Source organism: Rhinolophus sinicus, linkage group LG01, assembly GCF_036562045.2.
Source record: "Rhinolophus sinicus isolate RSC01 linkage group LG01, ASM3656204v1, whole genome shotgun sequence".
In the NCBI taxonomy this organism is placed as follows: Eukaryota; Metazoa; Chordata; class Mammalia; order Chiroptera; family Rhinolophidae; genus Rhinolophus; species Rhinolophus sinicus.
The window spans coordinates 52,918,064-52,943,565 of NC_133751.1; the positions used below are offsets into that span (position 1 = coordinate 52,918,064).

General features: G+C 38.3%; 1 protein-coding gene across 1 annotated transcript; it reads right to left on the minus strand.

Moving 5' to 3' along the window:
- Positions 1-7,184: 7,184 nt before the first annotated feature.
- On the minus strand, positions 7,185-22,740 carry CLDN1 (claudin 1). Its single transcript, XM_019743153.2, has 4 exons — positions 22,292-22,740; positions 13,845-14,009; positions 11,508-11,592; positions 7,185-9,834 (listed from the first exon to the last, which is right to left on the minus strand). Exons 1-4 carry the CDS (start codon positions 22,512-22,514, stop codon positions 9,672-9,674), a joined length of 636 nt encoding a protein of 211 aa, XP_019598712.1. The 5' UTR covers positions 22,515-22,740; the 3' UTR covers positions 7,185-9,671.
- Positions 22,741-25,502: the final 2,762 nt, after the last annotated feature.

Here is a 25,502-nt window from a genome sequence, read left to right on the forward strand (position 1 = left end):
ACTGAGGTAGACATTTTCTTATAATTTTCTGATAGTCCCAAGATTTAGCTTGTGGGGGCTGTCAGGTCTACAGTAGTGAACAGAAACAACAGTTGGGATACACTCATCAGGATGCAAGGAATTAAAAATTTATGACGTGCAATAACCCAGGGAGGGGGAGGGGGGAAGCATGAATGTTACAAGATTCTGAGGGAAAAACAACTCCTTATGAAAGGAATTTTCCTTTCCCTAGAAAACCTATAGTTTAAGTTAGACTGAGAGGATTAACCCTGTTATTTTCTTTAGAGGATTTTTTTTTCTTTTTTTCTGAGCTGGACTCCTGCACAGTGAGGTAGCAGTTTAAATTTAAAAAGATTAAATAACACAGGAAACTTCATCTCAACCTACTTAATTTCCTAGGATTCCTGGCCCTCATACTAGGCTGTTTTGTAAATGTACAACAACCTGAAATCATGGGAGAGTTTGAATCTATTTGTGCAGCCTGCTGAGCAATAGAGTGGAGAAACAAAACAAAACAGGATTTGGGCTCAGAAAACGCAAACCTTAAATTTTATCTCCATTAATTTTGTAAGTTTGGTCAAAACTCTTCCTTTTCCTAGATCTCAACTTACTTATTTGTATAGAAGGAGATTGATGATTATATTAGGACTCTTTTAGGAGTAAATGTCAGAAATTGAAGTTAAAGTACATTAAGAAAACAAGAAATTTGTTGGTGTACATAACTGAAAAGTCCAGAGTCACAATTAGCTCTATATAGCTGAGTCGGGGGGTTGAATTATGTTATCAGGCTCTGTTCTTCCTCATCCTCATAGAATTGGCCTTATTATTATTATCATTATTATTATTATTACTATTATCATTAGTTCTAAGCTTTTATCTTTTTATCTAACAACTTCTAGAGAGAATTTTCTTTCTTAATAATTATAATGAAAGAATGGAGTCTCTTTGGTCCAGCTTGGTCCATATGCTCTTCACTAAATTAATCACTACTCATTAGTTTATTATTTACTAGTTACTATTTAAGCTCCACTATAGAATAAGCACTGATTTAGACGTCTGTGATACAATGAAGGACTAACATAAATAATATATATGTATAAAAGTATAAACATCTCGCTTTCAGAGAACAGTCATTCAATGGGGCAGTCAGATAATATGCTAACACATGAATAAATATATATTCTTCCATTCTTGTCATGTTATTAAAAAAAATAAAGCAGAACAAGGGAATAAAGAGTGATAGGGCCCTATTTTATATAGGTTGACCAGGCAAGTCTTTTCTGATAAGGTGATATTTGTAATTCTTCTGGGAGAAAAGTGCTGCTGGGAGAAAAATAATAAATTTAAGATGGTTACTTGTATCACAGGAATAGCAAGGAGACAAGAGAGTTGGGAGCAGGATAATTTAGGAGGATAGTGGTAAAGTATGAAGATGGGAAGGTAGCTCATGTCAGATTTTATTTGTTTGTTGGAAATTCTGGAAGATGTAGAACATTAGAGACAGGAGAATTACCTAACTTATTAACTCCTGTTAGTACTTGGAAAATAGACTGTAGAAGCAGGGGATCTGTTGGGAGATTTTTCCACTGGTCTGAGTAGGAGATGATTGTGGCTTGGATTATAGCAGCTGGTGGAATGAGATGGTCAGATGGTGAATTCTTGCCCATCCCTTAATACTTCACTTTTTACTAGTCCTCTCTGAGGCTATTAATTATTCCCTACCTCTGGACTCCCCTTAGCTCTTACTTGCATTAGTTTCTCAAGGATATACATCTCAATTTAATATTGCTGGATCACAGTGAATGGATAAATTTTACAAGGTATTTTGAAATTGGCTCTCTATAGCAGTTTACCAATTTATGCTTGTAAATATGGAGGAGAACCCATTTCTTCATATATTAGCCAATCATTGGTACTTTTGGATTTTAAGATCTTTTACCAATCTGAACAATATGAAATTGTTTTTCCCTGATTAGTGGTCATTCGGGGTTCTTCTCCCATTTCATGTATATTTATATTTTTCTCAGAATTTCTGTTTTTGATGCCTCTGCCTGTAGCCTTCTGGGCTATACACTGTATAGCCTCTAGGGGCCATTGTACATAGAAACCACCGTGAGAATTGTGCCCCTAGGTTGCTGCAACAAAGGGACTCTGAGGCACCAACTATGTCTTACTCACCTCTCTATACAAAATTGTGTTTGGATCAGGATTTGGCACATTGTAAGCCCTAAATAAATGTTAAACTGAAGATATGGCAGTTTTCCTGATATTTCAGTAACACTGCTTTGCTTCCAACATCTCATGAAGCAGTAAAACAGTAAAGTGGCTTTACTAGACATTATTTTTATTATATCTACTTTTTTTCTGTTTTATTCTTATTGAAAGTCACATCATCAGGAAATTTGCTTGTCTATGTGATATATTGTGATACCTGGCTTGTTAATTCTATAACACGAGACTCTCAATTCTGAGTCCATATATTATACTGGAAGATGTACATTGTCATAGGTTGATAACTGAAATCAGGGAAAGGACCCTACCCAATTAACTGTGCACTTGAAATTGTCAATATAAAGGCTTTCATTTAACCCAAATAATTACGCCTGTGAACCCTAATCCTTATATTTATGCAGTATTTTTGATTTACAAAGGACATTCACACATATTATGTCTTTGACTTCCACTAAAACCCTGTGAGTTAAGTTGAGCACATATTATTACTGAGGCTGAGAGGTATTAGTATGTTGGTCAAGGCCAGAGAGCTAATAAGGCTGGCAAAATCTGATTTTAATAGGCAGTAATGTTCCCATCTATGAAACTAAAACATCCAAATTCATTTGCTGCTGAATGCGACCATGGAAAGCCATTCTATCCAATGAGACATAAAAATGGACATTGGCTGTGAATTTGTTTCGTAACACATTTCTTTTCTGTTTCATAGACACTAGTGTTCCATCTCTTATAATTTTAACCCTGTCCGGGAGCCCTGCTTCTGAGAATATCTAAAATGACCCATTTGGTTTCGGGTACATTTATTAAAATGTAAAAATTAAAAGATAGAGCTAGTAAAGGGCCAAATCAGGACTAACATCCAGGGTAGGCTTATGACTCTAAGATGCCCAATTTCTTTGCGAATACTCTTAAGGAGAAAAGTGGAATAAATAATTTGGAAAATAAAGATTCAATAAGAGGCAAATAGTTTGACCTTTTATTTTATTTTATTTTTTTCATTTAAGACTACATTTATTAAAATAAGGAAAAAAAACATGACTTAAATTGAGTTTTCCTTAATAGTCATGAAGTATAATGAAGTCACTAAAATGTTGTCTAGGACTTCATTTTTTATTACTAGTATGAACTACTGAATTCATGCGTTTGTACCAGGTTTCCCCGAAAACAAGACCCACTTGGACAATCAGCTCCAATGTATCCCCCGGAGCAAAAACCAACATAAGATCCAGTCTTATCGTACTATAATTTAAGCCCAGGTATAATATAATATAATATAATATAATATAATATAATATAATATAATATAATATAATATAATATAATAATATAATATAATTAATATAATATAATAAATATAATACAGGGTCTTACATCAATTCTTGCTCCAAAAGACTCACCAGAGCTGACCACAGGGCCAGGTCCCATTTTCGGGGAAACAGGGTAGTATATTAGGTGACTAGAAACACTCCATTTAAATTAGTTTCATTGATTTGCACATAACTCTTCTTTTCCTAGTGCTCTCTTTTTTTTTTTTAAGTTTCATGTGTACCAGTGTAATAGTTAGACGTTTTTCATACATATCCCTCCCAAAGTGATAACCCCCCTCCTCCAATCTACTACCCCTCTGACATCGCATATAGCCATTACATTCCCACTGTCTCTATTCCTAATGCTGTACTCCACTTCTTGTACACACACACACACACACACACACACACACACACATATAATTATAGTTGACATTCATTGCTGTTCAGTTTCAGCTTCAGGTGTACAGTGCAGTGATCAGGCATCTACATCATCCCTGAGGTGGTCTCCCTAATAAGACAAGGGTCCATCAGATACCCTACAAAATCTTTACAACACTGTTGATTACATTCCCCAAATTGACCTTCATATCCCCATGGCAATCTTGTGGTTACCGACTGTGCTTTCTAATCCCCTCACCACCCCCCTTATCCCCACCACTCCTCACATCTAGCAAACCTGTTTTTCCTCTATGTCTCTGAGACTGTTTCTGATTAGTTCATTCATTTATTTTTTTCTTTAGATTCCACATATAAGTGAGATCATATGGTATTTGTCTTTCTCTGACTTACTTCACTTAGCATAATGCTCTCTGGGTCGATCCATATTGTTGCAAATGGTAAGATTTCATTCTTCTTTATGGCTGCATAATACTCCATTGTATAAATGTACCACACTTTATTAATGCAGTCATCTACCGATGGGCATTTTGGTTGTTTCCATGTCTTGGCTATTGTGTATAGTGCCGCAATAAACATAGAGGTGCATAAATTTTTTTGAATTAGAGTTTTGGATTTCTCCAGATAGATACCTAGGAGTGGAATTGCTGAGTCATAAAGTAGTTCCATTTTCAGTTTTGTGAGATAACTCCATACTGTTTTCCATAATGGCTGCACCAATCTGCAATCCCACCAACAGTGCACAAGGGTTCCCTTTTCTCCACATTCTCACCAGCACTTGTTGTTTGCTGATTTATTGATGATAGCCATTTTGACTGGGGTGAGGTGGTATCTCATTGTGGTTTTTATTTGCATTTCTCTAATGATTAGTTAGGTTGAGTATTTTTTCACATGTCTGTTTGCTATCTGTATGTCCTCTTTAGAAAAATGTCTCTTCATGTCCTCTGTCCATTTTTTCATTGGGTTGTTTGGTTTTTTTTGGAGTTTAGTTGAGTTTTTTTTTTTTATATATAAATTTTGGATATTAACCCCTTATCAGATATATCATTGGCAAATATCTTCTCCCATTCAGCAGGATCCCTTTTTGTTTTATTGATGGTTTCCTTTGCTGTGAAGAAACTTTTTAGTTTGATGTAATCCCATATGTTTATTTTTTCTCTTACTTCCCTTGCCTGAGGGATATATCAGTAAAAATCTTACTCTAGGTAATGTCTGTAAACTTTCTTCCTATATTTTCTTCTAGGAGTTTTATGGTTTCAAATCTTACACTTAAGTCTTTAATCCATTTTGAATTTATTCTTGTATATGGTATAAGGAGGTGGTCCAGCTTCATTTTCTTTTTTTTGCATGTGTCTGTCCAGGTTTCCCAGCACCATTTATTGACTAGACTGTCTTTACCCCACTGTAAATTCTTGCCTCCGTTGTCATAGATTAAATGACCATATAGGGATGGATTTATTTCTGGGCTGTCTATTCTGTTCCATTGATCTATGTGTATGTTTTTATGCCAGTACCATGCTGTTTTGATTACTGTAGGCTTGTAGTATAGTTTGATGTATGGTATCATTGTACCTCCCACTTTGTTCTTATTTCTCAAGATTGCCGAGGCTATCCAGGGTCTTTTATGGTTCTACATAAATTTTAGGATTATATGTTCTATTTCTGTGAAAAACGTCTTTGGTAGTTTGATAGGAATTACATTGAATCTGTATATTGCCTTAGGCAGTATGGACATTTTAACAATATTAATTCTTCCTATCCATGAGCATGGTATGTGTTTCCATCTATTTGTATCTTCTTTAACTTCTCTCTTCAGTGTCTTATTCTTACTGACCTTTTAGTCTAGTGGTTATAGTTATCAACTTAAATGTCCCAAGATTGGGACATATTTTTCAAATTGATAAACCATGTAAAACTGATGTTTGATTACTCTCTTCTCTTCAAAACACTTTCTTCATTCCAGATCTCTACACTCCTGTTTTTATTATTTTTTTTTTACTGCCTACTGAACATCTCTACTTAGATGTGGAATTGGATCTTAAACTTAACATGTCCAAAGTGAAACTATTGCTTTTCTCTTCCAGACCTACTGTCCTACATTCTTCCCTCTCTTGGTTTTTGGTAGCTTTCTCCCATCAATTGCTCAGGCCCTAAATCTTGGTCATCTTTGAGTCTTTTGTTTTAATCTCACACTTCACATCCAGTTAATCAGCAAAACCTGCTGGCTCTACTTTAATATTCAGATTTAACAACTTCTTACTATCCATTGCTATCACCAAACCACCTCTTGCCAGGATTATTGTGATAACCTCTATCTGAACTCACTGCTTTTCCTCCTTGCCCTCTTATAGTCTATTCTCAACACGACAGATACAAATGATCCTACTACATCATAATTTAGATCTTGTGTCTCCTCTGCTCAAAACCTAAAAATATCTTTCCCTTTTAGTGGAAGGATGCAGTCCTTACAGTGGTCCACCATGCTCTGATTAGAGTGTAGATTCCTCTTCCTTTTATGCCTTCATCTCCTATTACTCTCTTTTGAACTTAATCCATTCTAGCTACACTGGCCTTTTTGGCATGGGTCCCACTCCAGAGATTTAATTATGTAGAAAGACTGAGGATTCTGATGTATCTGCTTAATTTAAGGGGAGTTCAAATCAATCTGACAATAATCTTGATCTCTCACCCATCATGCTAATGCATGAGAGTTCACATAGAGCTGCAAACCTTTGTTCACAGGCCTGTTTCTTCAGTATGAAAATTGTCCAGGGAGAGGTTATAATTAAGACTTTATCAATAATTGATATTTTCAGATAACAAGTGAATGCATTTCATCACTTGCTTTCCTAGGAGGTAGTTTTGACAATATCATTACAAACACAATAATGGATCTCTGGCCCACAATCTTTCACTCTTCCCCCTTGTGAGTAACCACTGAAGCTTGCACAATGTTTTCCAGTTGGCTATTTTATCATTTAATTCTTCACTGAAGTATGTCCCCTTTTTATGGATGAAGAAAATCAAATGACTTCTCCTGGCATTCTCTTGTACCATCAGTCGCAATGATGAAGGAGCTCAGTTTGAGGGAAAAAGGGCATTCTAGCAGGTAGAGTCATTCAGATATTTGCTAGATGGCCCAGAGGCACCATAGCTCTGTCCCAGGAACAGAGTGAGTCAGATCCTATCCCAAGTCATCTTCTTTTGCAAGCACGGCGATCTTGAAATAATGATTAGAAAAACAAGGCAAGGAGCTATATTTTTATTAAAAAAAACAAAACCAACAACTTATTGAAAAAGAATAATGATTTATACAAACTCCCATACAAACCTCTATAATATCTATTGGGTCTGTTTCAGGTGTAGTAGCAGAGTACAAAAATATCAAAATTGAATAAATTCTGGTGTAATACTTCTGTTGGTCATTTTGGATTATAGAGTCCTTTGTAGAGTTTAGCAACTAAACACCACATGCATTTATATTCACACATCGTTAGGATCTATGGATGTAGCGAAGGCACTTTGAAGCATAGACTCTCAGATTTGGAAGACACAGTAAAATTTACTAGGTTCAAGTCCTCATATGTTGCAGTTCTTTGGATAACTTTTCCATATAGTTTCACTATGAATTACCACCCCCTATGAATTACCCCAGCAGTGTCACTAGCTAACAGCAACACCTCCAACCGCATCACTTAACAGATAATACACCTTGAGTACCCTTGGAAGTTATCATAATTCAAATAAATCTTCCATACTTTGGCTTTGCCAACACTTACACTTCTGTTTTACCCATTGTATCTGCAGACTTGTCCCAGGTCAAGTCTGTATTCCTAAAAGTAGAAAAAAATAGCCACACAAAGCATCAGGCCACGCTGACTGAAGAAACTGACTTCCTTAGAATCCTCTTCACTTAGTAAACTGAATCTCACTGTAGTGTCTTATCACTTGAGAGATTGGTTAAGGCAAGACCCATTTCTTAAAATTTCTCTTTTCAATCATTTGAAAAGTAATCCAAAACCTATGCCTAAATTCCTTAGTTTTTTTTTTTTTGTTTGTTTGTTTTTTTGCCTAGTATGGTACTTTTCACTTTACAAACCACATTTGCATATATTCCATCTCACTGAATTTCCACAAAAGCCCTGCGAGGTAGGCAGGTCAGGATTTACACTCCCCTTTTCACAGATGAAACAATAAATCTAGGGCAGCCAAGTGCCTTGCCCAAACTCAGACAGTAATTGATAGCACCAAGACTCCAATCAGGTCTCCAGACACCAACACCAACACCCTTTTCATTACATCATCTTGCTCAAATGAAGTAGTATTTTCCACAGACTGGAAAACGAAGAGCAATTGTTCACATGGAACAGAGCCCCAGCAACAGGCTTGACACAGCTGAAAGAAAAGAAATGGACTGGAGGAGAAGAGAAGGTGCTGAACAATGTGAAGGCGTGTGTGTAGGTTTGCGTCAATGACTTCCAACAGCCAATTGGGCAAATAAAAACATTAGTTAGACATATTTCATGTTCAAAGAATGAGTATAATACCAACTAATTAATACTCACACCACCTCCACCAGCTAGTTAAGTATCATTATCTCAATTTTACAGATGAGAAAAGAGGAGACAGATCAGTGACTTGCTTACAGCTACAGAGAGAATATTTGTCACCAGATTATCACTACAGAAAATCTAGCACTTCATGAAGACAAACAGACCAAACCTCTCTGGGGAGAGGTAAACTACATGATAATTACATATGAAAAAAACAGTACAGGTGAGGAGGGAGTGGGTAGGAAACTGTAGTTAGGAAGATTTACAACTGTAAATAAGTCGCTTGAAAATTCCGTCAATAAAATTGTGTTACAACACTAGGGAAAGCAGCTACTCAATGAAACAAATATTTTCAAAGCAAACAACTGCTACAGGTCAGAGTACAGAGATCAGGTGGGAAGATCAACGGGGATATATTATCTGGTCATGCAGAATGATTTGCCCCCAAAGTTCTGAGTTGTAAGGTAATCTTATTGATTTTAGAAATTAAATAGTAGGCTTATGAAATGTGTTATTAGATTCAAGAGTTAAGCCCAACCTAATAAAAAACAAATAAAGGTATGAAGAATGACTGATGACAAAGCAAGTGCTATAAGATCATGGTAAAAAAAAATAAAAGAAGTATACGAAAGGGCACATGTGAAGAATTGAAAGAATCGGTACTTGGTATAGTAGGTTAGGTCTGATGTGAAAGACACTAAAGCTGATAAAGGAGGGTGAATGATATTTGATTTATAATATATATATATAAAAAGAAGGGACATACCAAATACACTGCTTATTTAAACAATATAGACTTAAATATATATTTTAAGATATATTTTAAGTATGCTGGTGACAACATAAGAAGAGATTCTACTATCTAATTTTTTTAATAGAAAAACATGTATATCTACATATCTATATTTAAGGAGCTCTTCTTCCCCACATTTGAGATAATTACTCAATGGGAAGCAGTAATACAAGTGGAAAATGATTCCCTCCCATATTAAAGAAAGGAGATAAAATAGGACTAAGTTATTTTTAGCAATGGGTATTTAAAAAAAAAAAAGTTTGTTTGTTTGTTTGTCATACCACAGTTCAGACTATAATAGTCAAAGTTCAAGGTCTTAAAGTCAATGAGAGTATTTCAATGTCCATTTTCTGTTTGTTCCAACAAGGCTGTCTCCTTTTGCTTGTGTCACACGTAGTCTTTCCCACTGGAAGGTGCAGGTTTCGGATAGGGCCGTGGTGTTGGGTAAGATGTTGATTCTCGGGGACAGGAACAGCAAAGTAGGGCCCCTCCCAGAAGGCACAGAGAAGCAGCAGCCCAGCCAGTGAAGAGAGCTGGACCAAATTCATACCTAAAGAAACAAGACAATGCATTTGCTTAATCAATGAATCATTGGAATTTTTTCTAATATAATTAAGTAAAGAAACCAGTATCATACTCCACTGAAAATAACCCTGTATGATCCCTGGGGGAAGCACTTTCAGGTTTGGAAACACACACAAAAATGTTTACATTACAGTTGTTGACAATTTGCAATAGTAGATAAGGCAATACGGCATGCAATACCAGCTTAGTTATACAAATATTTCCAAAGACCTTTCTGTGTGTAGGAGTCTTATAAAGCATGTTTATATACTTTAAAAGTCAGGTTTGGACTATGGTTCCTAGGCTAAAGCTTAACAAGTCATGCTATGGCCCCGTAGCAACCATATTCTACAAAGAGACTGCTAGAGTGTTAGACTCTTAGAGTTTTTAATAGTTGATCCTAGGTACCTATATACACTGAAATCTGAAATTAATGGTTTTGTAAAAAAGACTTCTAAGCATCCCGTGGACAATTGAAGATTATGCTGATCCAGGTGGATGTACTAAGCCAGACTCTTAGGAAGAGGTTTTGTGACTGACTGTGGACAGCAGAGGTTGACAAGGCTGGATCTACAGTTGTAAGGCCTGGGTTTAGATCCTGATGCAAACTCTTCAACTGCTGCAATTGTAGGCTAGTAATTTTACCTTTCTACCTCAGTTTCTGTTTCTCTTGAAACAGGATAATCCAATCTGCATTACTGGACTCCTTTCAGGATCATGTGAGACAATGTAAATAACAAATATACAGTGCCTAGCAATTTATAAAGTGCTTTCGCATCTATCACTGCTAAAATTTTAGTCTGTTGACCTCTAGCAGTTTCTGTCCCTACATTGTAAATCTTATGGGATGGGCTCCAACACAATCACTGCACTATGTGTTCTCCTCTACCTCGGTGATTATATAAAAAGAATCACACCTTATCTATCCAACCACTGTGATTTTTTTATCCATTCATCCTAGCACTCAACAAGCAATAATTACATCTTAACATCCTGACTCTAAATGTAGTTATTAGGTTTTAAAGACATGAACACAGTGAGACAAAGAGCTTTGTCCCGATCAAAGAGTGTTGTTACATGAGAGCCAAGAATTAGCTCTTTAACTTTCAGCCACAACCTGCAATATTAAGAAAGACGACCTTTGTAAAGTCAATTTTATAGTTGTGAGGGGACATAAAATTTCAAAGTAGTATCACAAGTTATGTTTTCATAAATAAGCATTTTTCATAAATAAAGTTAAACTTGGGAATGGAGTATTACTCATTAACCTCTACGGTAGTACCATTTGTTTCAATCATAAACTGTGCTAGTTACAAATACTTGCAATTAAGTGTTATATCAGAATATACTTCAAAAAGGGCAGTTTAAATATATTATCTTTATTAATATTTTTAAAAAAAGAATAAAGGTCCAGCACACTGTTGCAAAGTATAGAGCTTGAAACTTTTCTGCTTTAAGTGTGTTCTATCATCAGTATAAGCTGTCACAGCAATACTCAGACCTGTTTTAACATGAGTCACAGGCATTCAAATTATTTTCAAGTTTGACATAAAATTCCAGAAAGCAAATCTGGGAAGCTGTGGCACTCGCTGGACTTTGCAGAACATAAAAAGGGTATTTTCTCAGAAAACAAGCTATTTTACGCGTGACTAGCATTACCTGGCATTGACTGGGGTCATGGGGTCATAGAATTCTTGAACAATTCTATTGCCATACCATGCTGTGGCCACTAAAACAGTCAGACCTAGAAAAATTCAAAACAAAAGACCATTAATCACTATGGAACACTGAGCATAAATACAGAGCCCATTAAGTTTATACGGATTTTACAAGAATTAAATCTCATCAATAGTGCTGACATTTTTAATTTAGTCCATTTTAATTTAGACAATTTTAATGTAGGGAGATTAGAGGTTCAGACATGATTTATTCCAAGTATTCTGTTAAGACGGACAAAAATATTAGGTCAGAGTACACATAATTTATACTCTTCATGTCATCTCATTCATCTGTAGTTCAAGGTCACTGGCACAAAGAATGCTTTTTAGAAACAATTCAGCAGGTTCATGTCATTTAAAATCTTCAAAGATATTGTTAGACATTAGTGTATCAAACTGCTTTTGATAAAACCAATGTCCTTATTAGGATGGATGAGTTGCCTGTAAAACCGTTACAAACCTTCCTAGATTCTTCTTAACCAAAACTCAAATTTTACATTTCTTCAGGATCAGAAGGAAAGTAAGCAGCTAGATAGCAAGGAAGAGCAAGACCTATCTCAGAATGGACCAGACGACCCAAACTCCTACTGCTCTACTGGCCAGACCTGCCAGGTATTGCCTTGAGATTTGCCTTGAGACCTCAGTGTCACATCAGATAAATTTATGCAGCACACTCCCAAGTTTCCATGCATTTCGTATTTCAGTAATACCAGAGAAACTCCTTAGTCAAAATAACTCATTCCATCATTTAAAAGAATTATAAAATATCTTGATTTTTATTACCCAAATAAATTAAATAACTTCCTTTTATAGTAATGCTAAGAAACCATCAATATCATCAAAAATTTAATTTTTTAGTGATCTTTTCTCCACCCCCTCACAAAAAAGTTGTCTAATCTAATTGCTCCTAATACTTGACAGAAAACACTAGTGCTTTTGGCTGCTCAGATACAACTTGAGAATGCTCTGGAATTTTTGATTCTCATTCCCTAGGAAATCCCTGAAACTGAACTGGGAGTGATGCAGTCACTTAGGGGAGTTACAATATGGCAAGCAAAGGAAGGGTGCTATGCAGTAAATTTATTCATAGCCTTTGATGTAAAATTAAATGGTTGGGAATAAAGCACCATCCGTGTGTGTGTGAGTGTGTGTATGTGCATGTATGTGTGTGCGTGTATACACACACACACACATATATATACATATATACACACACGTATATATATATATATATATATTTTTTTTTTTTTTTTGACAGGAACTAATTTAGATAAACTGAAAGAAACTAAATCATTAGCAAAGTAACAGGCACTCTTCCTTCATTATTGGTTAAATCCACACACTATGCTGCAGTAAAGGCCTCTCCAAGGCCTTTCGTCAAAGAGAAAATGAGAAAAGAAAGTCTAATTCTAGTTTCTCCTAGTGGTAGATTATATCACTAGTGTCATTTTCAAACACAACAGGCTATTATATACATTATATATAGTATATGTAATTGTCTATTTCAAAAATAGACCATATATATATATATATATATATATATATATATATATATATATATATATAATGCTCTTCTATAGACACACACAAACTTATTTAAAATATGCCTTACTATAACACTTTAAAATGCAACTGCCATGTCTTTTTCTGGCTCTCATTTTCTCAAAGTTCACAAATCTACCTCATCAATCAACACTTCAATAAGGCAACAAATACATAGTGGTTTTTTCAAGGCTGTTCTGTATGTGTTTGTTCTTAATTCACTTAACCTGTTTTTCTACCATTCCAACATTCCATCTCCACTCCAAAGGGTCTTTCTCTTCACTCAACTATGGGTACATTCTGTATGTTCTGGAATCAGATCTGCCTACCTAGAATGATGTTCTCATTTTTCTCCAGTAATCCCAATCCCATTCTTCACACACCTGTATGATTTGCACATTCTTTGTGTTCCCTCTCACTACTCCCCACCTGTGCCACACATCATTTGTGGAAATGCCACAGAATTTTTCTGAATTACACAAAATTGTTCTGTAGTGTTTGCTAGCTAGGAGATAGCTCCCTTCACCTGGGGAGGAGACTGGTTCTAAGAAACCAGTTGGCACCTGGAACCTGAAAGAATAGACCGGTCCACAGTGAGCACAGATCTCAAATTTTCATTTGGTTCCTGTTTGAGAATGGGAAATTCAGCTGGACTTAAAGTTTCTATGTCTTCAGATATTAGGAAGGTGAAACCACGCCAGAGACAATTTAGGAAGGGGGATGGGGCCTCTCTTACCTGCAATAAGAAATATCACTCCCCCGATGACAGCCATCCGCATCTTCTGGACCTCATTGTCTTCCATACACTTCATACATTTCATGCCAATAGTGGCCACAAAGATGGCTATGAGTCCCAGCAGGATGCCAACCACCATCAAGGCACGGGTTGCTTGCAATGTGCCTGGCAGAAAACATTTTAGAACATGTAAAAAATAATCACATGTAGACCAACAGGAGAAGAATGGTAGAAGACCAAGTATACTTCAACATTGTATGGAGTAAAGAAAATGGAGCTAGGAGTCAGGAGAACTCAATTCTAGTGAGGTTTCTGCAGGTAACCAAGATAGTTTCTTCTCCAGAAAAACAAACTCCGGCTGGATAATGAGTAAGAAGTCCTGCAGCTCTAACATTTTATGTTTTCAACACTAAATTCAAATTCCTCTGGAAAACTAATTAATAATCTGGTTGAATAGGTTTAGCTGAACTAATACATCTTTAATCCTTACTAGTAGAGTATTTCAATTCTGAAGCAACAATCATATGTATTATCTTTAATGTTAAACCATTTCTAATTAAAATGGTTTACAATATAGCTTGGTAATAGTTTTATATCTCAGTCATCAAGCCTCAGGAAAAAAATGGGTGAATTTGGAAGAAATAAATTTGTCAAGAGATTATCATGGTTGAATAAACAGCATTTGCATCTCCAGTAACTGGGATGGGGGTGGGAGATATGAATGTCATTTTCTTAGAGCAAAACAAAATCTCCTTTGTGATGTTACTTTACAACAGTATAGATTCATATTCAGAGACATCACCAGTTTTTAAAACTATTTAAACTGTCATATTGTAAAATAGCAGACAATAATTCAATGTAGCATTTCTCAGGATTCTACTAGTTTTCTAATTTCCTGTTATTTTCATTGGTGTACTAAGTCATGATCAAATAGATAGAGTCAGGTTTCAGAGAGTAAACCAGCATGTTTCTTAAAGAGTAAAAACATGACACCATCATGGTAGCATAAAGGCACAAAGAATATGAGCTGAAGCTATGCTGGTGAGATGAGTTTGATTTATAAATCTACTTCTAGATTTATGTCCTGCTTCACATAAAGATTATCGTCTCATTGACAGGGCTAACATGTGACAAGTATTTTTGCATATATAAATATTATTTACATTGTAACAAGCCATGCTACCTTCAGTACGCTGCTTATTATTCATGGGGACCATGTTTCTACTACGTAAAGTGTGAATGATAATATCTCTAACCAGGGAGTTGGGACAATTGACATCTTGATGATCTTCAGAAGTGGCTGACATGATGGAAAGGTTTTGTAGATATAGATTTTGTAGACCTAGGCTCAGTCTCAGTATTTCCCTAATTAACACTAAGATTTCTAAAATAGCAGCAATATAATTTTTAATATTTCCATCCTTGCCATAACCAGATAGTCTGGGATAAAAATCATAGTAGCATATATATTGTGGTTTTTTTTCTGTAGTTGAGAGATATTTTGGAAGTCAAGATACATTTTTACTTGATTTAATTGAAAGGCAAAACTGAGACACTCCCCTCTTCCCCTCACATATCCACCTCCTCGGAAGTGTGTGTGGGCACACGTGTACCTACCCACACACTTATCTTAAGATTCCAGGGTGGTGTAAGAACTACTGAGTTAAATAAAGCACATATTCCATGGAACATGGGTTTACCAGAAACTGAAGCTGCTTATAAGATTATTGCAGAACTTCTTTCTTGGAACCCCACACCATACTGTGGTATGAAGAGGAAAGTACCGAGGACTCCACAGTAGGGAGTGTCCTCCCTTCTGATTTACCAATAGTTTTTGATAGCTAATCATTACTAAAAAGAAAATTAAAATAAAATAACTAAGCTCTCATTACACAACACAGATTTCCAGACTTGTTCCTAAATTCCACTCAGAAGGAAATCATTTCAGGCTAAGGGCTGGCTGAGGGGATGCTGAAAGTCACAAAGATGATCCATGTGCCTGGAGAAGAAAGAGGGTGACCCCCCTGTCCATTTGCCTGGGACTGTCTTGGTTTGAAAACTACAAGCCCTGCATCCAGGGAAGACCCTCAATCCTGGACAAAGAGCGGATCACTCTGTTGAAGGGTGATAGGATGTGAAAGTCAAATAAGGAGAGTTTAACAAGGTGGTCAGAAGGCAGAGATCAGGCAGGGCTTTTCAAGCTAGAGTAAGGGGTTCCCAGTTTATTCTAAGTGTAATCAGAAGTCACTGGAGGGTCTTAAATGAGGGGTGATGGGATTTGTACCCTCAGTATAGAGAGTGTGATTAGTAAACATTCTTCCTATAATAGCCCCTCAAATATGCATCACCTCTTATATCTTTCAGTCTCCTCCACTTTAATTTGTCATAAGTACTCAGTTTTCCAACCCTTTATTCATCATTTGTGTTGCTTTCTCTGATCTCTCTCCAAGTTTTCCACTTTGTTGGAGTTGTAGGGCCTCAATCAAACCAAACCCAGCTTCCATAATAATCATTCTGCTCTGTACTTCACGTAAAAGCAGCAGGCCACCAGCCCAGCAGGTCTGAGCACTTGGATCACAAGGTATTCTTCACGAGGAGTCTACTGGGCCTCAGCCTCATGAGTCAAGCTTGTATAAAACCACCCAGGCAGGGAGCACTGATGGATGAACTACTTCAGGGCTCCATCTGCACTCACCTGGAATGATTGAATATTCAGTTTTCAACGTTGCTTTTCCCCTTTAAGTTCTCAACAATAACACATTTGATTCATGCCATACCCAATTTACTCTTTCTACCTCTTTTACAGCAATATTGTTATTTTGCAAAGCAATATTTTTTTTTCTCACTTAAATCTTTGGCGTCCATCGACTTAGGAAATACCTTTATGTTTTACAATCCTAGATGGGCATCAAACACAAAAACTCATCTTGCCTCACTGGAGACATTTAGATGAATTCTTAACTACAGTGATATGTGGGAGGAAATCTAAAAATACAAAGGAAAAAAAAAAAGGCTGAGAATCAGCATGAAAACCCACTAGGCTGGGCATATGTAATGAAGGATTACAAATCAAAGTAAGCAAGTGTTGTGTTAGAAGTTATGAGGGTTATATGTGCAGATAGAATCTAAATTGCACCGTTTGAAGCTAGAACCAGCTGAATCCTTCAAATTAAGGTCTTATGGAAAGTCTTTTAAGTCAGAGATCTAAAATATATAATTGTGAGATATTTGAAGGCTTGGGTCAGATATTTGTCCATATTTCCATCTAAAGCACTAAGAACAGTACCTGGTAAACTACATAGATTATTCAATCTGCGTTTAATGAATTTAAATTAGAATACATCTTTATCCTTTAAAAATTCTAATATGATAGGTAAAAATACTGTGTTGTGTAAAGCTTAACCTTTAAAAACAATACTGAGAAATGCCTCCGTAGAAAGCCTGGGGATGCTGCTAAAATCTTGCTACATAAAGCCAGACTTTGTTTATATCATTAACATCTAGTAACTCACAGAGAGAGAGAAAAAAAAAAAAAAAAATCACACTTTTTGCTTAACCTGATCTATTTTTCAAACTTTTCTAAATTTTTAAGTTGTACATCTAATAAGCTTCCAAGATGAGGTTTCCTAATGGAATGATGATCAACAGAGTGGAGACATTGAAAAATGTTTGAAAGCTACAAAATAATATTTTGGACTAGAGAGACATAATATAGCCTTGGATTACTAACTCTGACCTGGTCTGATTGGATCAAATCTAAGCAAACATGTTTCCTTTTTGGCCCCTTATATTTGCAGATACCTCTACAATACTGTTATCACTAACTAAAATTTTCTGTGGAGAAAATGGTTAGCAAATATTCAAAAGGCTACACTATTGTTTCTCATCATTATTCAGTAATACAAAGAGAAGGCTGTCTTTTAATTAGATTTAGCTAGACTGATAATCTTGAGATTTAAAGACCCCCTAAGGAGTTCTAACCCCTTGCAATCTGAAAGTATAATCTGAAAAAAATACTTACAAAGATCTCTACTTACAAGACAAAAAAAAAAAAAAAAAAAGAGTTAGTAGTTACTGATAAACCAGTTAGGTTAATCAACATAAATGTAGAAAGGACAAGTATAGACAAGTTAAGTGGATTTTTTTTCCCCTGAAGTTTTTATAAAGTCTTATAAGAAGCAGAATCTCCTTTAAATACCTGACATTGTTCATGTTATTTATTGGCCATATTGCTACATTATTACCCTGTGTATTACATATCATAAACACAAAGAGTTTAAGTATATCTGCATCTTCCATTAGTCCCTCTTTGCATCAGCAGTTGTTTAATAAGTAATCGGAAAATGAATGAAATGAAGATTGGGAAACTAGAACAAAAATGCTCTCTTCTCCCCTGCAATTAAATGGACTCATCACAGACCATCACAGAACTATATTTCCATGGCTTTTTCACTCGTTAAATCTTTCACTTTTACTCAAGTTCAAAGTTTTTCAATAGTCCTCATTGTTAGCATTTCCATTTTGTTGATGCCTGCGCTGGTGGCTACTGGGTGTGACTTCAGATACCAGCACAGTCAGAAACTGAAGTGATCTGGGATGAGGCAGGACTTATCACTTTTCAGGATGTCCTGAGCCATTTTCCTTCCCCCCTTTACCTTTTTTCTTTCTCTCTCTCCCCTCCCTCACTTTGTCTCTCCCTTTCCTTTCTTCCTTCTTTCCTCCCTCCCTTCCTTCCTTCCTTCCCTCTCACTTTTTTCTTAGATTAATTGCCTCGTGATTAAATTTATGTTTCTATATTTCCTCTATGCCACTTACTCACCACTCTAATTAAGGAAACCTAAACTATGCCACTTCCCTTTTCCCTTCAATTGCTGCAGTTATTAATGAAGAATGTTGACACTGGGAGAAATCAACATTGGTATCTTATGTATCATCTTAGCTGCATCCCTAGGAACAAGATAGCTCACCACTTGTTGAATGGATGAATGAATCATGGATTCATCTCCACATTCCTCCCACTCTGCCCTATTTTATAAGTGGGGAAACTATAGCCTAGAGAGACCAAGTGGCTCACTATTTATTATACAAAAGACTACTAGTTAGGGCAAAACCAGGGTAAGAAATAAGAACTGATCTCAAGCCTGGATTTTTGTTTTGACTTTCATCGTGCCAAGAGTCAGAACTAATTTTTGAAACAGATCTGAACACCAGTGGCCCTATGAACACCCTTGATTCAGCAAGTATAATGCAGTCTGGGGAAGTATAAGTGGGTGCCTGCCTCTCTGCCCGTGCTTCAAAGTTTGTCCAAGTTAGTGATTTTGTCTCTTTGATTGAGCCTGCCATGCTGGTGAGAGTACTAAGAAACCTCACCGACCATACTCATTAAGCACTCCCACACACATGTAGATTCATGCAAAGCAAGTTGAACAGGCTAGAGGAGCTTATAAACAAATTACAGAATTCCAACGTTGGATGTGACTGAGAGAGTCTAGCCTAACCTCCCATTTGTCTGGTGCTTGGATTTTCCCTACAACATTTCTACAAAATGCTTACTTATTTCTCGGCTTGTACACCTCTCACCATGCAATCTCCCAGGGCAGCCCAATCTTTGAACAGCTCTAGCTATTCAAGCCAAGCAAGAAGAAGAAATGAAACACATAAAACAGCCACTAGCTTGCCAAAAGTTTGCGAACAGGATCAAAACAAGTCAAATTGTCCAGCGGAATCCAGAAAAGTCTACTGTAACTGTATCTGCCACTCTCCTTTGTATATTCCAGCTTTCAGCCGCAGTAGTCATCAATGTCAATAAACATCACATACTTTGGATGGAATTGAAATTGTCTCAGCCACAGTAAAACCACAATGCACAGTGCGACATTTGTTTCTCCAGGAACTTTCTGTTACATTTTCATAAACTGCTTCGCAAGAAGTACCTAAAAAAAACCCTGCTGTATCTCATTTCCTATGTTGGCTCAAGCACACCTTATCCCTTTAGGTACTTATGGATTATGCTTTTCACAGCTGACACTATTTAGAACAGGGGAACAAGGGCTCTTAACATGTCTAATGCTAAAACCTTGATAAATCCCTGTGTCTCGACCCTAAGGTGCCAAGTGGGCTCCACTGGCAAAGAGAGTAAGGTTCAATTTCAGGAAACTTCTCGCCAAGCTTTTCACCTAAAAGCACTTCGAGGAATGCAAACTTTTACAAGGACTACTACTTAAATATACAGATAATCCTGTGCACCTCTAGAGGTCACGGAGCTATACCAAATCAGCCCGTGAATCACCACCCCAGGTCTCTCCATCAGGTGGGTGTGAGCACCACTAGCCAGGTGGAAAAACAGAGACTGGTTCTGTGGCCCCATCCAAAGGCATCCAGTGAGTCATTGGCAGGTTGGGGAGAGTACTTGTGAGTCAAGGCTCCCTCTTCTGGGAATCAGTTCTGTGAGAAGGCCTCAGCCCCACCTTGAGTCATCTCTGGGTTTAACCAAAAAGAAAAGAATCTGATCTGGAGTTTAAAAAATATATATTTATCAGGCAGAACTCTCAAAAATGTATACGGGGAGAGGAGGAGGATATCGTTTAATGCTTCCACCGCAACTGCAAAGACTATAACAGCTATATTAACTAGGAACAAATGAAAATAAAACACTTGAACACATTATCATATGCAGAGGTGACCTGAGTATTTACAACATGATGCAATCTGATTCCATGGGTCAACTAAGGAAGTTAAACGGACACATATTTAAACATGTTGAAAATGAACTATTGTGATCAGAAGAATCAGAGAACTCTCTAGAATTGCCCTTAGAACTTTGTCCATCTGCCAATTCCTCGAAATGACACCCAAAATGCCTGAAACCATTTCCTTGTATGTATTAATCTTTCCATGTGGAGATTCAATGATTAAATAAAGGAGTATACCTAATATACTCCTTATATTTGGTGTAAAGGAATCCTAATATGGGGATTTTGAAAAGCGAAAACGACAGTACTCAAAACTACCACGCACATTGACTGACCAAATTCCACAGGTGTTCAAGGGGTTTAAGCAGATTCAGAACAGATTTAATAACCCCAAAGTATATGGCTTTTGCAAAACCACATGTGGGAGGTGAACAAAGCATGTGACGTAAACTGGAGCGATGACAACACTGTTCACCCTGAGCCCATAAAGGGCCCGGTGGGCTGGCTTGTTTGTCTAGGCAAAGACTAAGGAATCTTCTCTTATGTTAGTTCAAGGGCATAACAGACACATGCTGCATGACAACTAATGTAATATCTCAAGGAAGATACTCCAGCCATGAATTGATATTACCTATGTAAGTGGGAATTAAAGACATTTAAGATGTTTCTGACAAAGCACTCAAAAGCTTTTATTTAAAAACATGTTAAAAGGGGGGGGGGGGGGAAGCCATGCTGTCATTCCTCTCCCCACTATCTTTAGGAATACTGCTGTCTACATAATCCTTTCCAACTTGAAAGAAGCAAACATCCCTTACATAGAAAATCCTTTGTGGAAGGTGGAAACTTGGGGAAGACCCACCCTCTCTCTCTCACTAACTTCCTCCCAGGAGCTGACCTCTGCTTTCATTAGCCGTGTCTGCTTTGTGGCATTTTTCTTATGTCTTTTTTCCCTTCACACTATGATAGGCGGTTATGTAGAACTTTTCCTTGTCTTGTCCCTTTTTCCCACCTACTACCAACCTTCACTTTCCAAAATAACACTAAACAATCTGCCTCCTCTGAAGACCCCTGGCTTGAAAATTAAAACCTTCAGAGGACATCTCAAGAGGCTTCTTCAAGGAGTTGTGCAAGGGGTGCAAAGGGGACTCCCCAAACTTGTTGCGTCTTAAAAATCAAAAGATTCAAACTTAAATGTAAGTAGATGCCAATGTAGGAATGCGATTTTTTCTTTGAAAAGTCATAGTAAAGATAGACTGGGGGTGGGGAGAAAAGCTTATCTAATACTTTGAGATTATCTATTTAATTTTACAAATTTAAGAAGCTATCAGGCTCCAAACTTTTCAAGGCATACTATTTTCTTGTCCAAACACTACCATTCTTCAATTTACACAGAATCAGACTGAGAATGTCCAAGAGAGGCCTAAGAACTAAAGTTTGAATTTGACCTTCACCTCTGGATCTCCACCCTGCTCTCATCAAAATTTAAGATGAAACCACACCAGGAAGGGAGAAAAAGTGTTACACAGGGAATTAGAGGCCAAACTAGAGCTTTGTTCTGGGCTTCCCTTTTCCCAAACCAAGGTTCTCTCCGTGTCCTCACGACAGAGCACATGACCAGAAGACTTGATCGGCTGAATACCGATAACCATGTCATCCCAGAACAGAATTGGAGGCTGGATGTCCCTACCCCAAAACGGAACCCCTGGGGGATTGGGATCTCCAGGTCACAGCTGTAGAGGTGGGGAATGCACTCACTGTTTAGATTCAGCAAGGAGTCGAAGACTTTGCACTGGATTTGCCCTGTGCTCTGTGACACGCAGGACATCCACAGCCCCTCGTAGATGGACTGGGCCGTCACGATGTTGTCGCCCGCATAGGAGTGAGTCTTCCATTGGGGCATCGCCGTACTGACGATGGCTCCCATCCAGCCCAGGAAGGCCAGGATGAAGCCCAGCAGTTGCAGCCCCGCGTTGGCCATAGCTCACTCGGGCGCCTGGGCTCGCTCAGTGGTGGCAGGTGCAACGCGCGGGAGATTGCGGGAGCGCACCCGGGGCTCCTGGGGGTGGCGGAGCCGCGTGGAGGAAGTTACTGCCGGGAGCTTTGCTTCCTGCACCGCCGCTGGAGAGGATCTAGGTCCGGGTCCGGATTGGCGCTGAGTCCGAGTGCGAGAAGCTGCCGCTGCTCCCAAGCTCCGCGACTGAAACGCCAACCTGCGGGGCGCCGCAATTTAAAGCAGCTCCGCCCCGCGCCGGGCCGGCCGCCACGCAGCACCCCCTGGCGGTTTCAGGGCGGCTCGCTGGGGAAGCGGGAGGGAGCGCCCCGGCACTTGCTGGCCCCCGCGCCCTTGGCCCGGAGGTCCCACCCGCGATGTGGGGGCAACCTGAGGAGGATCAGGTACTAAAAGTGTTCAGGTGCTCGCTCCCTCTCATTTCTCCCTTCGCTCTCTTTTTCTCCAGTGTGCCTTCTCTGATGTTCCATTCATTCATTCTTTAGTTCCCCCAAATTTACTATTATGTGTAAACATTAACAATGCATAAAGATGAAAAATGGAACCCTTAAGGGACCCACAGTTTCACGTTCCACTTTTTCTCACTATCTTATTAACAGGCATTTGCTATCTATCTCCACCACCTCCTCCCTTCCCTCACTCACAATTCTCTCCCTGTTGTTCAGCTTCCTCCCTGTTCTCCTTTCCTTCTCCCCTTCATGGTCTCTTCTAGAATCATGTATTTCTGAAAGGGTGGTAAGAAATCAATATACTTTACAGATTAGGAAACTGAGACCCCAAAAGGAAATATGATTTCCATAAGCTCACACAGCAAGTCAGTAGCACATCTAGTACAATGTTCCCAGCCCACTGTGCTTTCTACTACATTTCATCTTAACCGAAATATATGTCCTTTAATCAATTATCATTGCTACGAAAATGCAACCTCCCCTCCCCCAACACCCCCCACACACTCACACCGCCCCCCCCAGCCTCTTCCCCTCAGTAGTTTGTCTTACAGCAGCAATTCATTATCAGAGGGAGGAGGACCGTGGCCCCAACCCTCAATGGGTGTTTCATTAATGAATTACCAGATGCTATTCATCAAAGGCAAAAGTATCTAACAAGTCTCAACCCAGTAGAAAGAGGACGGGGCTAGGATTTAGGAAGTCCTGGTTCTGCCTCTGGGTTTTGCAGTGACTGGCTATGGCCACACCCTCAGGGTTTTATCTAGTTGAGCCTTTTGTTTCACTCTATGGGTCTCTAAAGCTTCCTTCTCTGTAGTTAAATGGCGCTGTGGTTTGCAATAATTAAAATGTTTTCCCAACTGCTTTTTGTGTGTGGTGGGAGGAGAAGCTTCTATGGTTTTGGTAAAAACAGAAGCACCTCAGAGGCAGAAATAAACATGGTAAGGAAAAAAAAAAGATCTGCCCCAATATTTACTACGGGAGCTGCCAGTTTGTGTCAAGGAGGGAACAGTAAACAAGTTCTCAGAGTATGAATGAGAAGAATGAAAAAACTCTACCACTTGGGGGATGTTGATAAAGAGGGTGGCGAAGCATATGTGGGGGGGGAGAGAGTATATGGGAATCTCTGTATCTGCTGCTCAATTTTGTTCATCTAAAACTTTTCTTTAAAAAGTCTATAAAAAGGGGAAAACAAAGCAAAAACCCCAAACCCCTCACTTCCACCCAACTCTCCAGATACCTTTTGAAGGTCTATGTCCGAAGGCCAAATCTCTGCAGAAAAATTTGGGGACTAGCAATGAAGAAGGTAACACAAGCTGGATGGAGAGCTTTAGTTCAGAGTAAGCAAATTTGAAACAAGTTGGTGCTGTCCTGAAAGCCTCCCTAGGCTGCAGGAAGGCCCTAAGTCAACTCTGTAGGGCAGAGTGAGTCCCACATCAGGGTGAGTCCCCTGAGTCTGGGCCTGCAGTCAGCAATTCCTTTTAGGGCCTGATGGATGTTCTGTGGGCACCTGTGAGTGTGGATGAAGAGGTATCAATCATATTTGCTTTAGGTACTCCCCAGGGTCACTTAGCTCAGAGGAGTTTCCCAGAATTTGCTGTAGGCCTAGTCCATTACCATGTGAATCACATAATCTTATCTTTTTTGTTCCAGTCAATTCAGAATTAAAACTATTAATTTTTTTTTCTTAGTTGCTCAGATTGGATCAATGAAGATGAGATTTGAGTTCAATTAATGTACTTGTGCACAAGCCTTTTTCATCTGCATTAGGACCTGTTTCTACCAACTTACAGTTGGGGGGAATTGGAGGGATGAATCCTGTGGTATGGCCCTGTGTTTTTGTTGTTTTTTTCTTTCCAGGTCTCTGTGAGGCTGATGACTTCATTGCCCACAGCCGTGTTTATGAGGTTGTGGTGGGCACTGTTTACTCTGTTGTGATCCCATCTCTGGCATCCCTAATCCTGTCTAGTTTTCTGTGTTTTCCTAGGACCAGATAGGTGAGATAATGGCCCAGCATAAATCCATCAAGGAAATCCATCCTCCATGAAGAGGAAAAACAACTTACGTACAGACATCTGGCCTTTCATATATGAAACATGAATAATAGGGGCAGCCCTGGGACCAAGAAGTTTCTAGAAAGGCTGACTATGAGGTGGCAAATGTCCTGGCCTGCTGAGTAGGAAAATCTGCTATGTACCCTCAGACAAATTATTTCCTTTCTCTTTCTCAGTTTCCTTATCAATAAAAATTAGGAATCAGCTTCTAAAAGCTCACCCCAGTCTAAAGCTTTATGACGCAAGGTAACAATAGCTGACCCTTGTGGGTAACATACTGTCATCCCCAAGTGTTGAGCTAAGAGTTTTCTAGGCACCATCCTGTATGTGAAGGTGACAGAGACACAGAGAGGTCAAATCACTTACCCAGGATCATATTTGGTAATTGGCAGCCCTGGGATTCCAAACTATACACTTTGACCCTGGTGCTCAGACCTTTAAGCATTGCTCTATAGTAG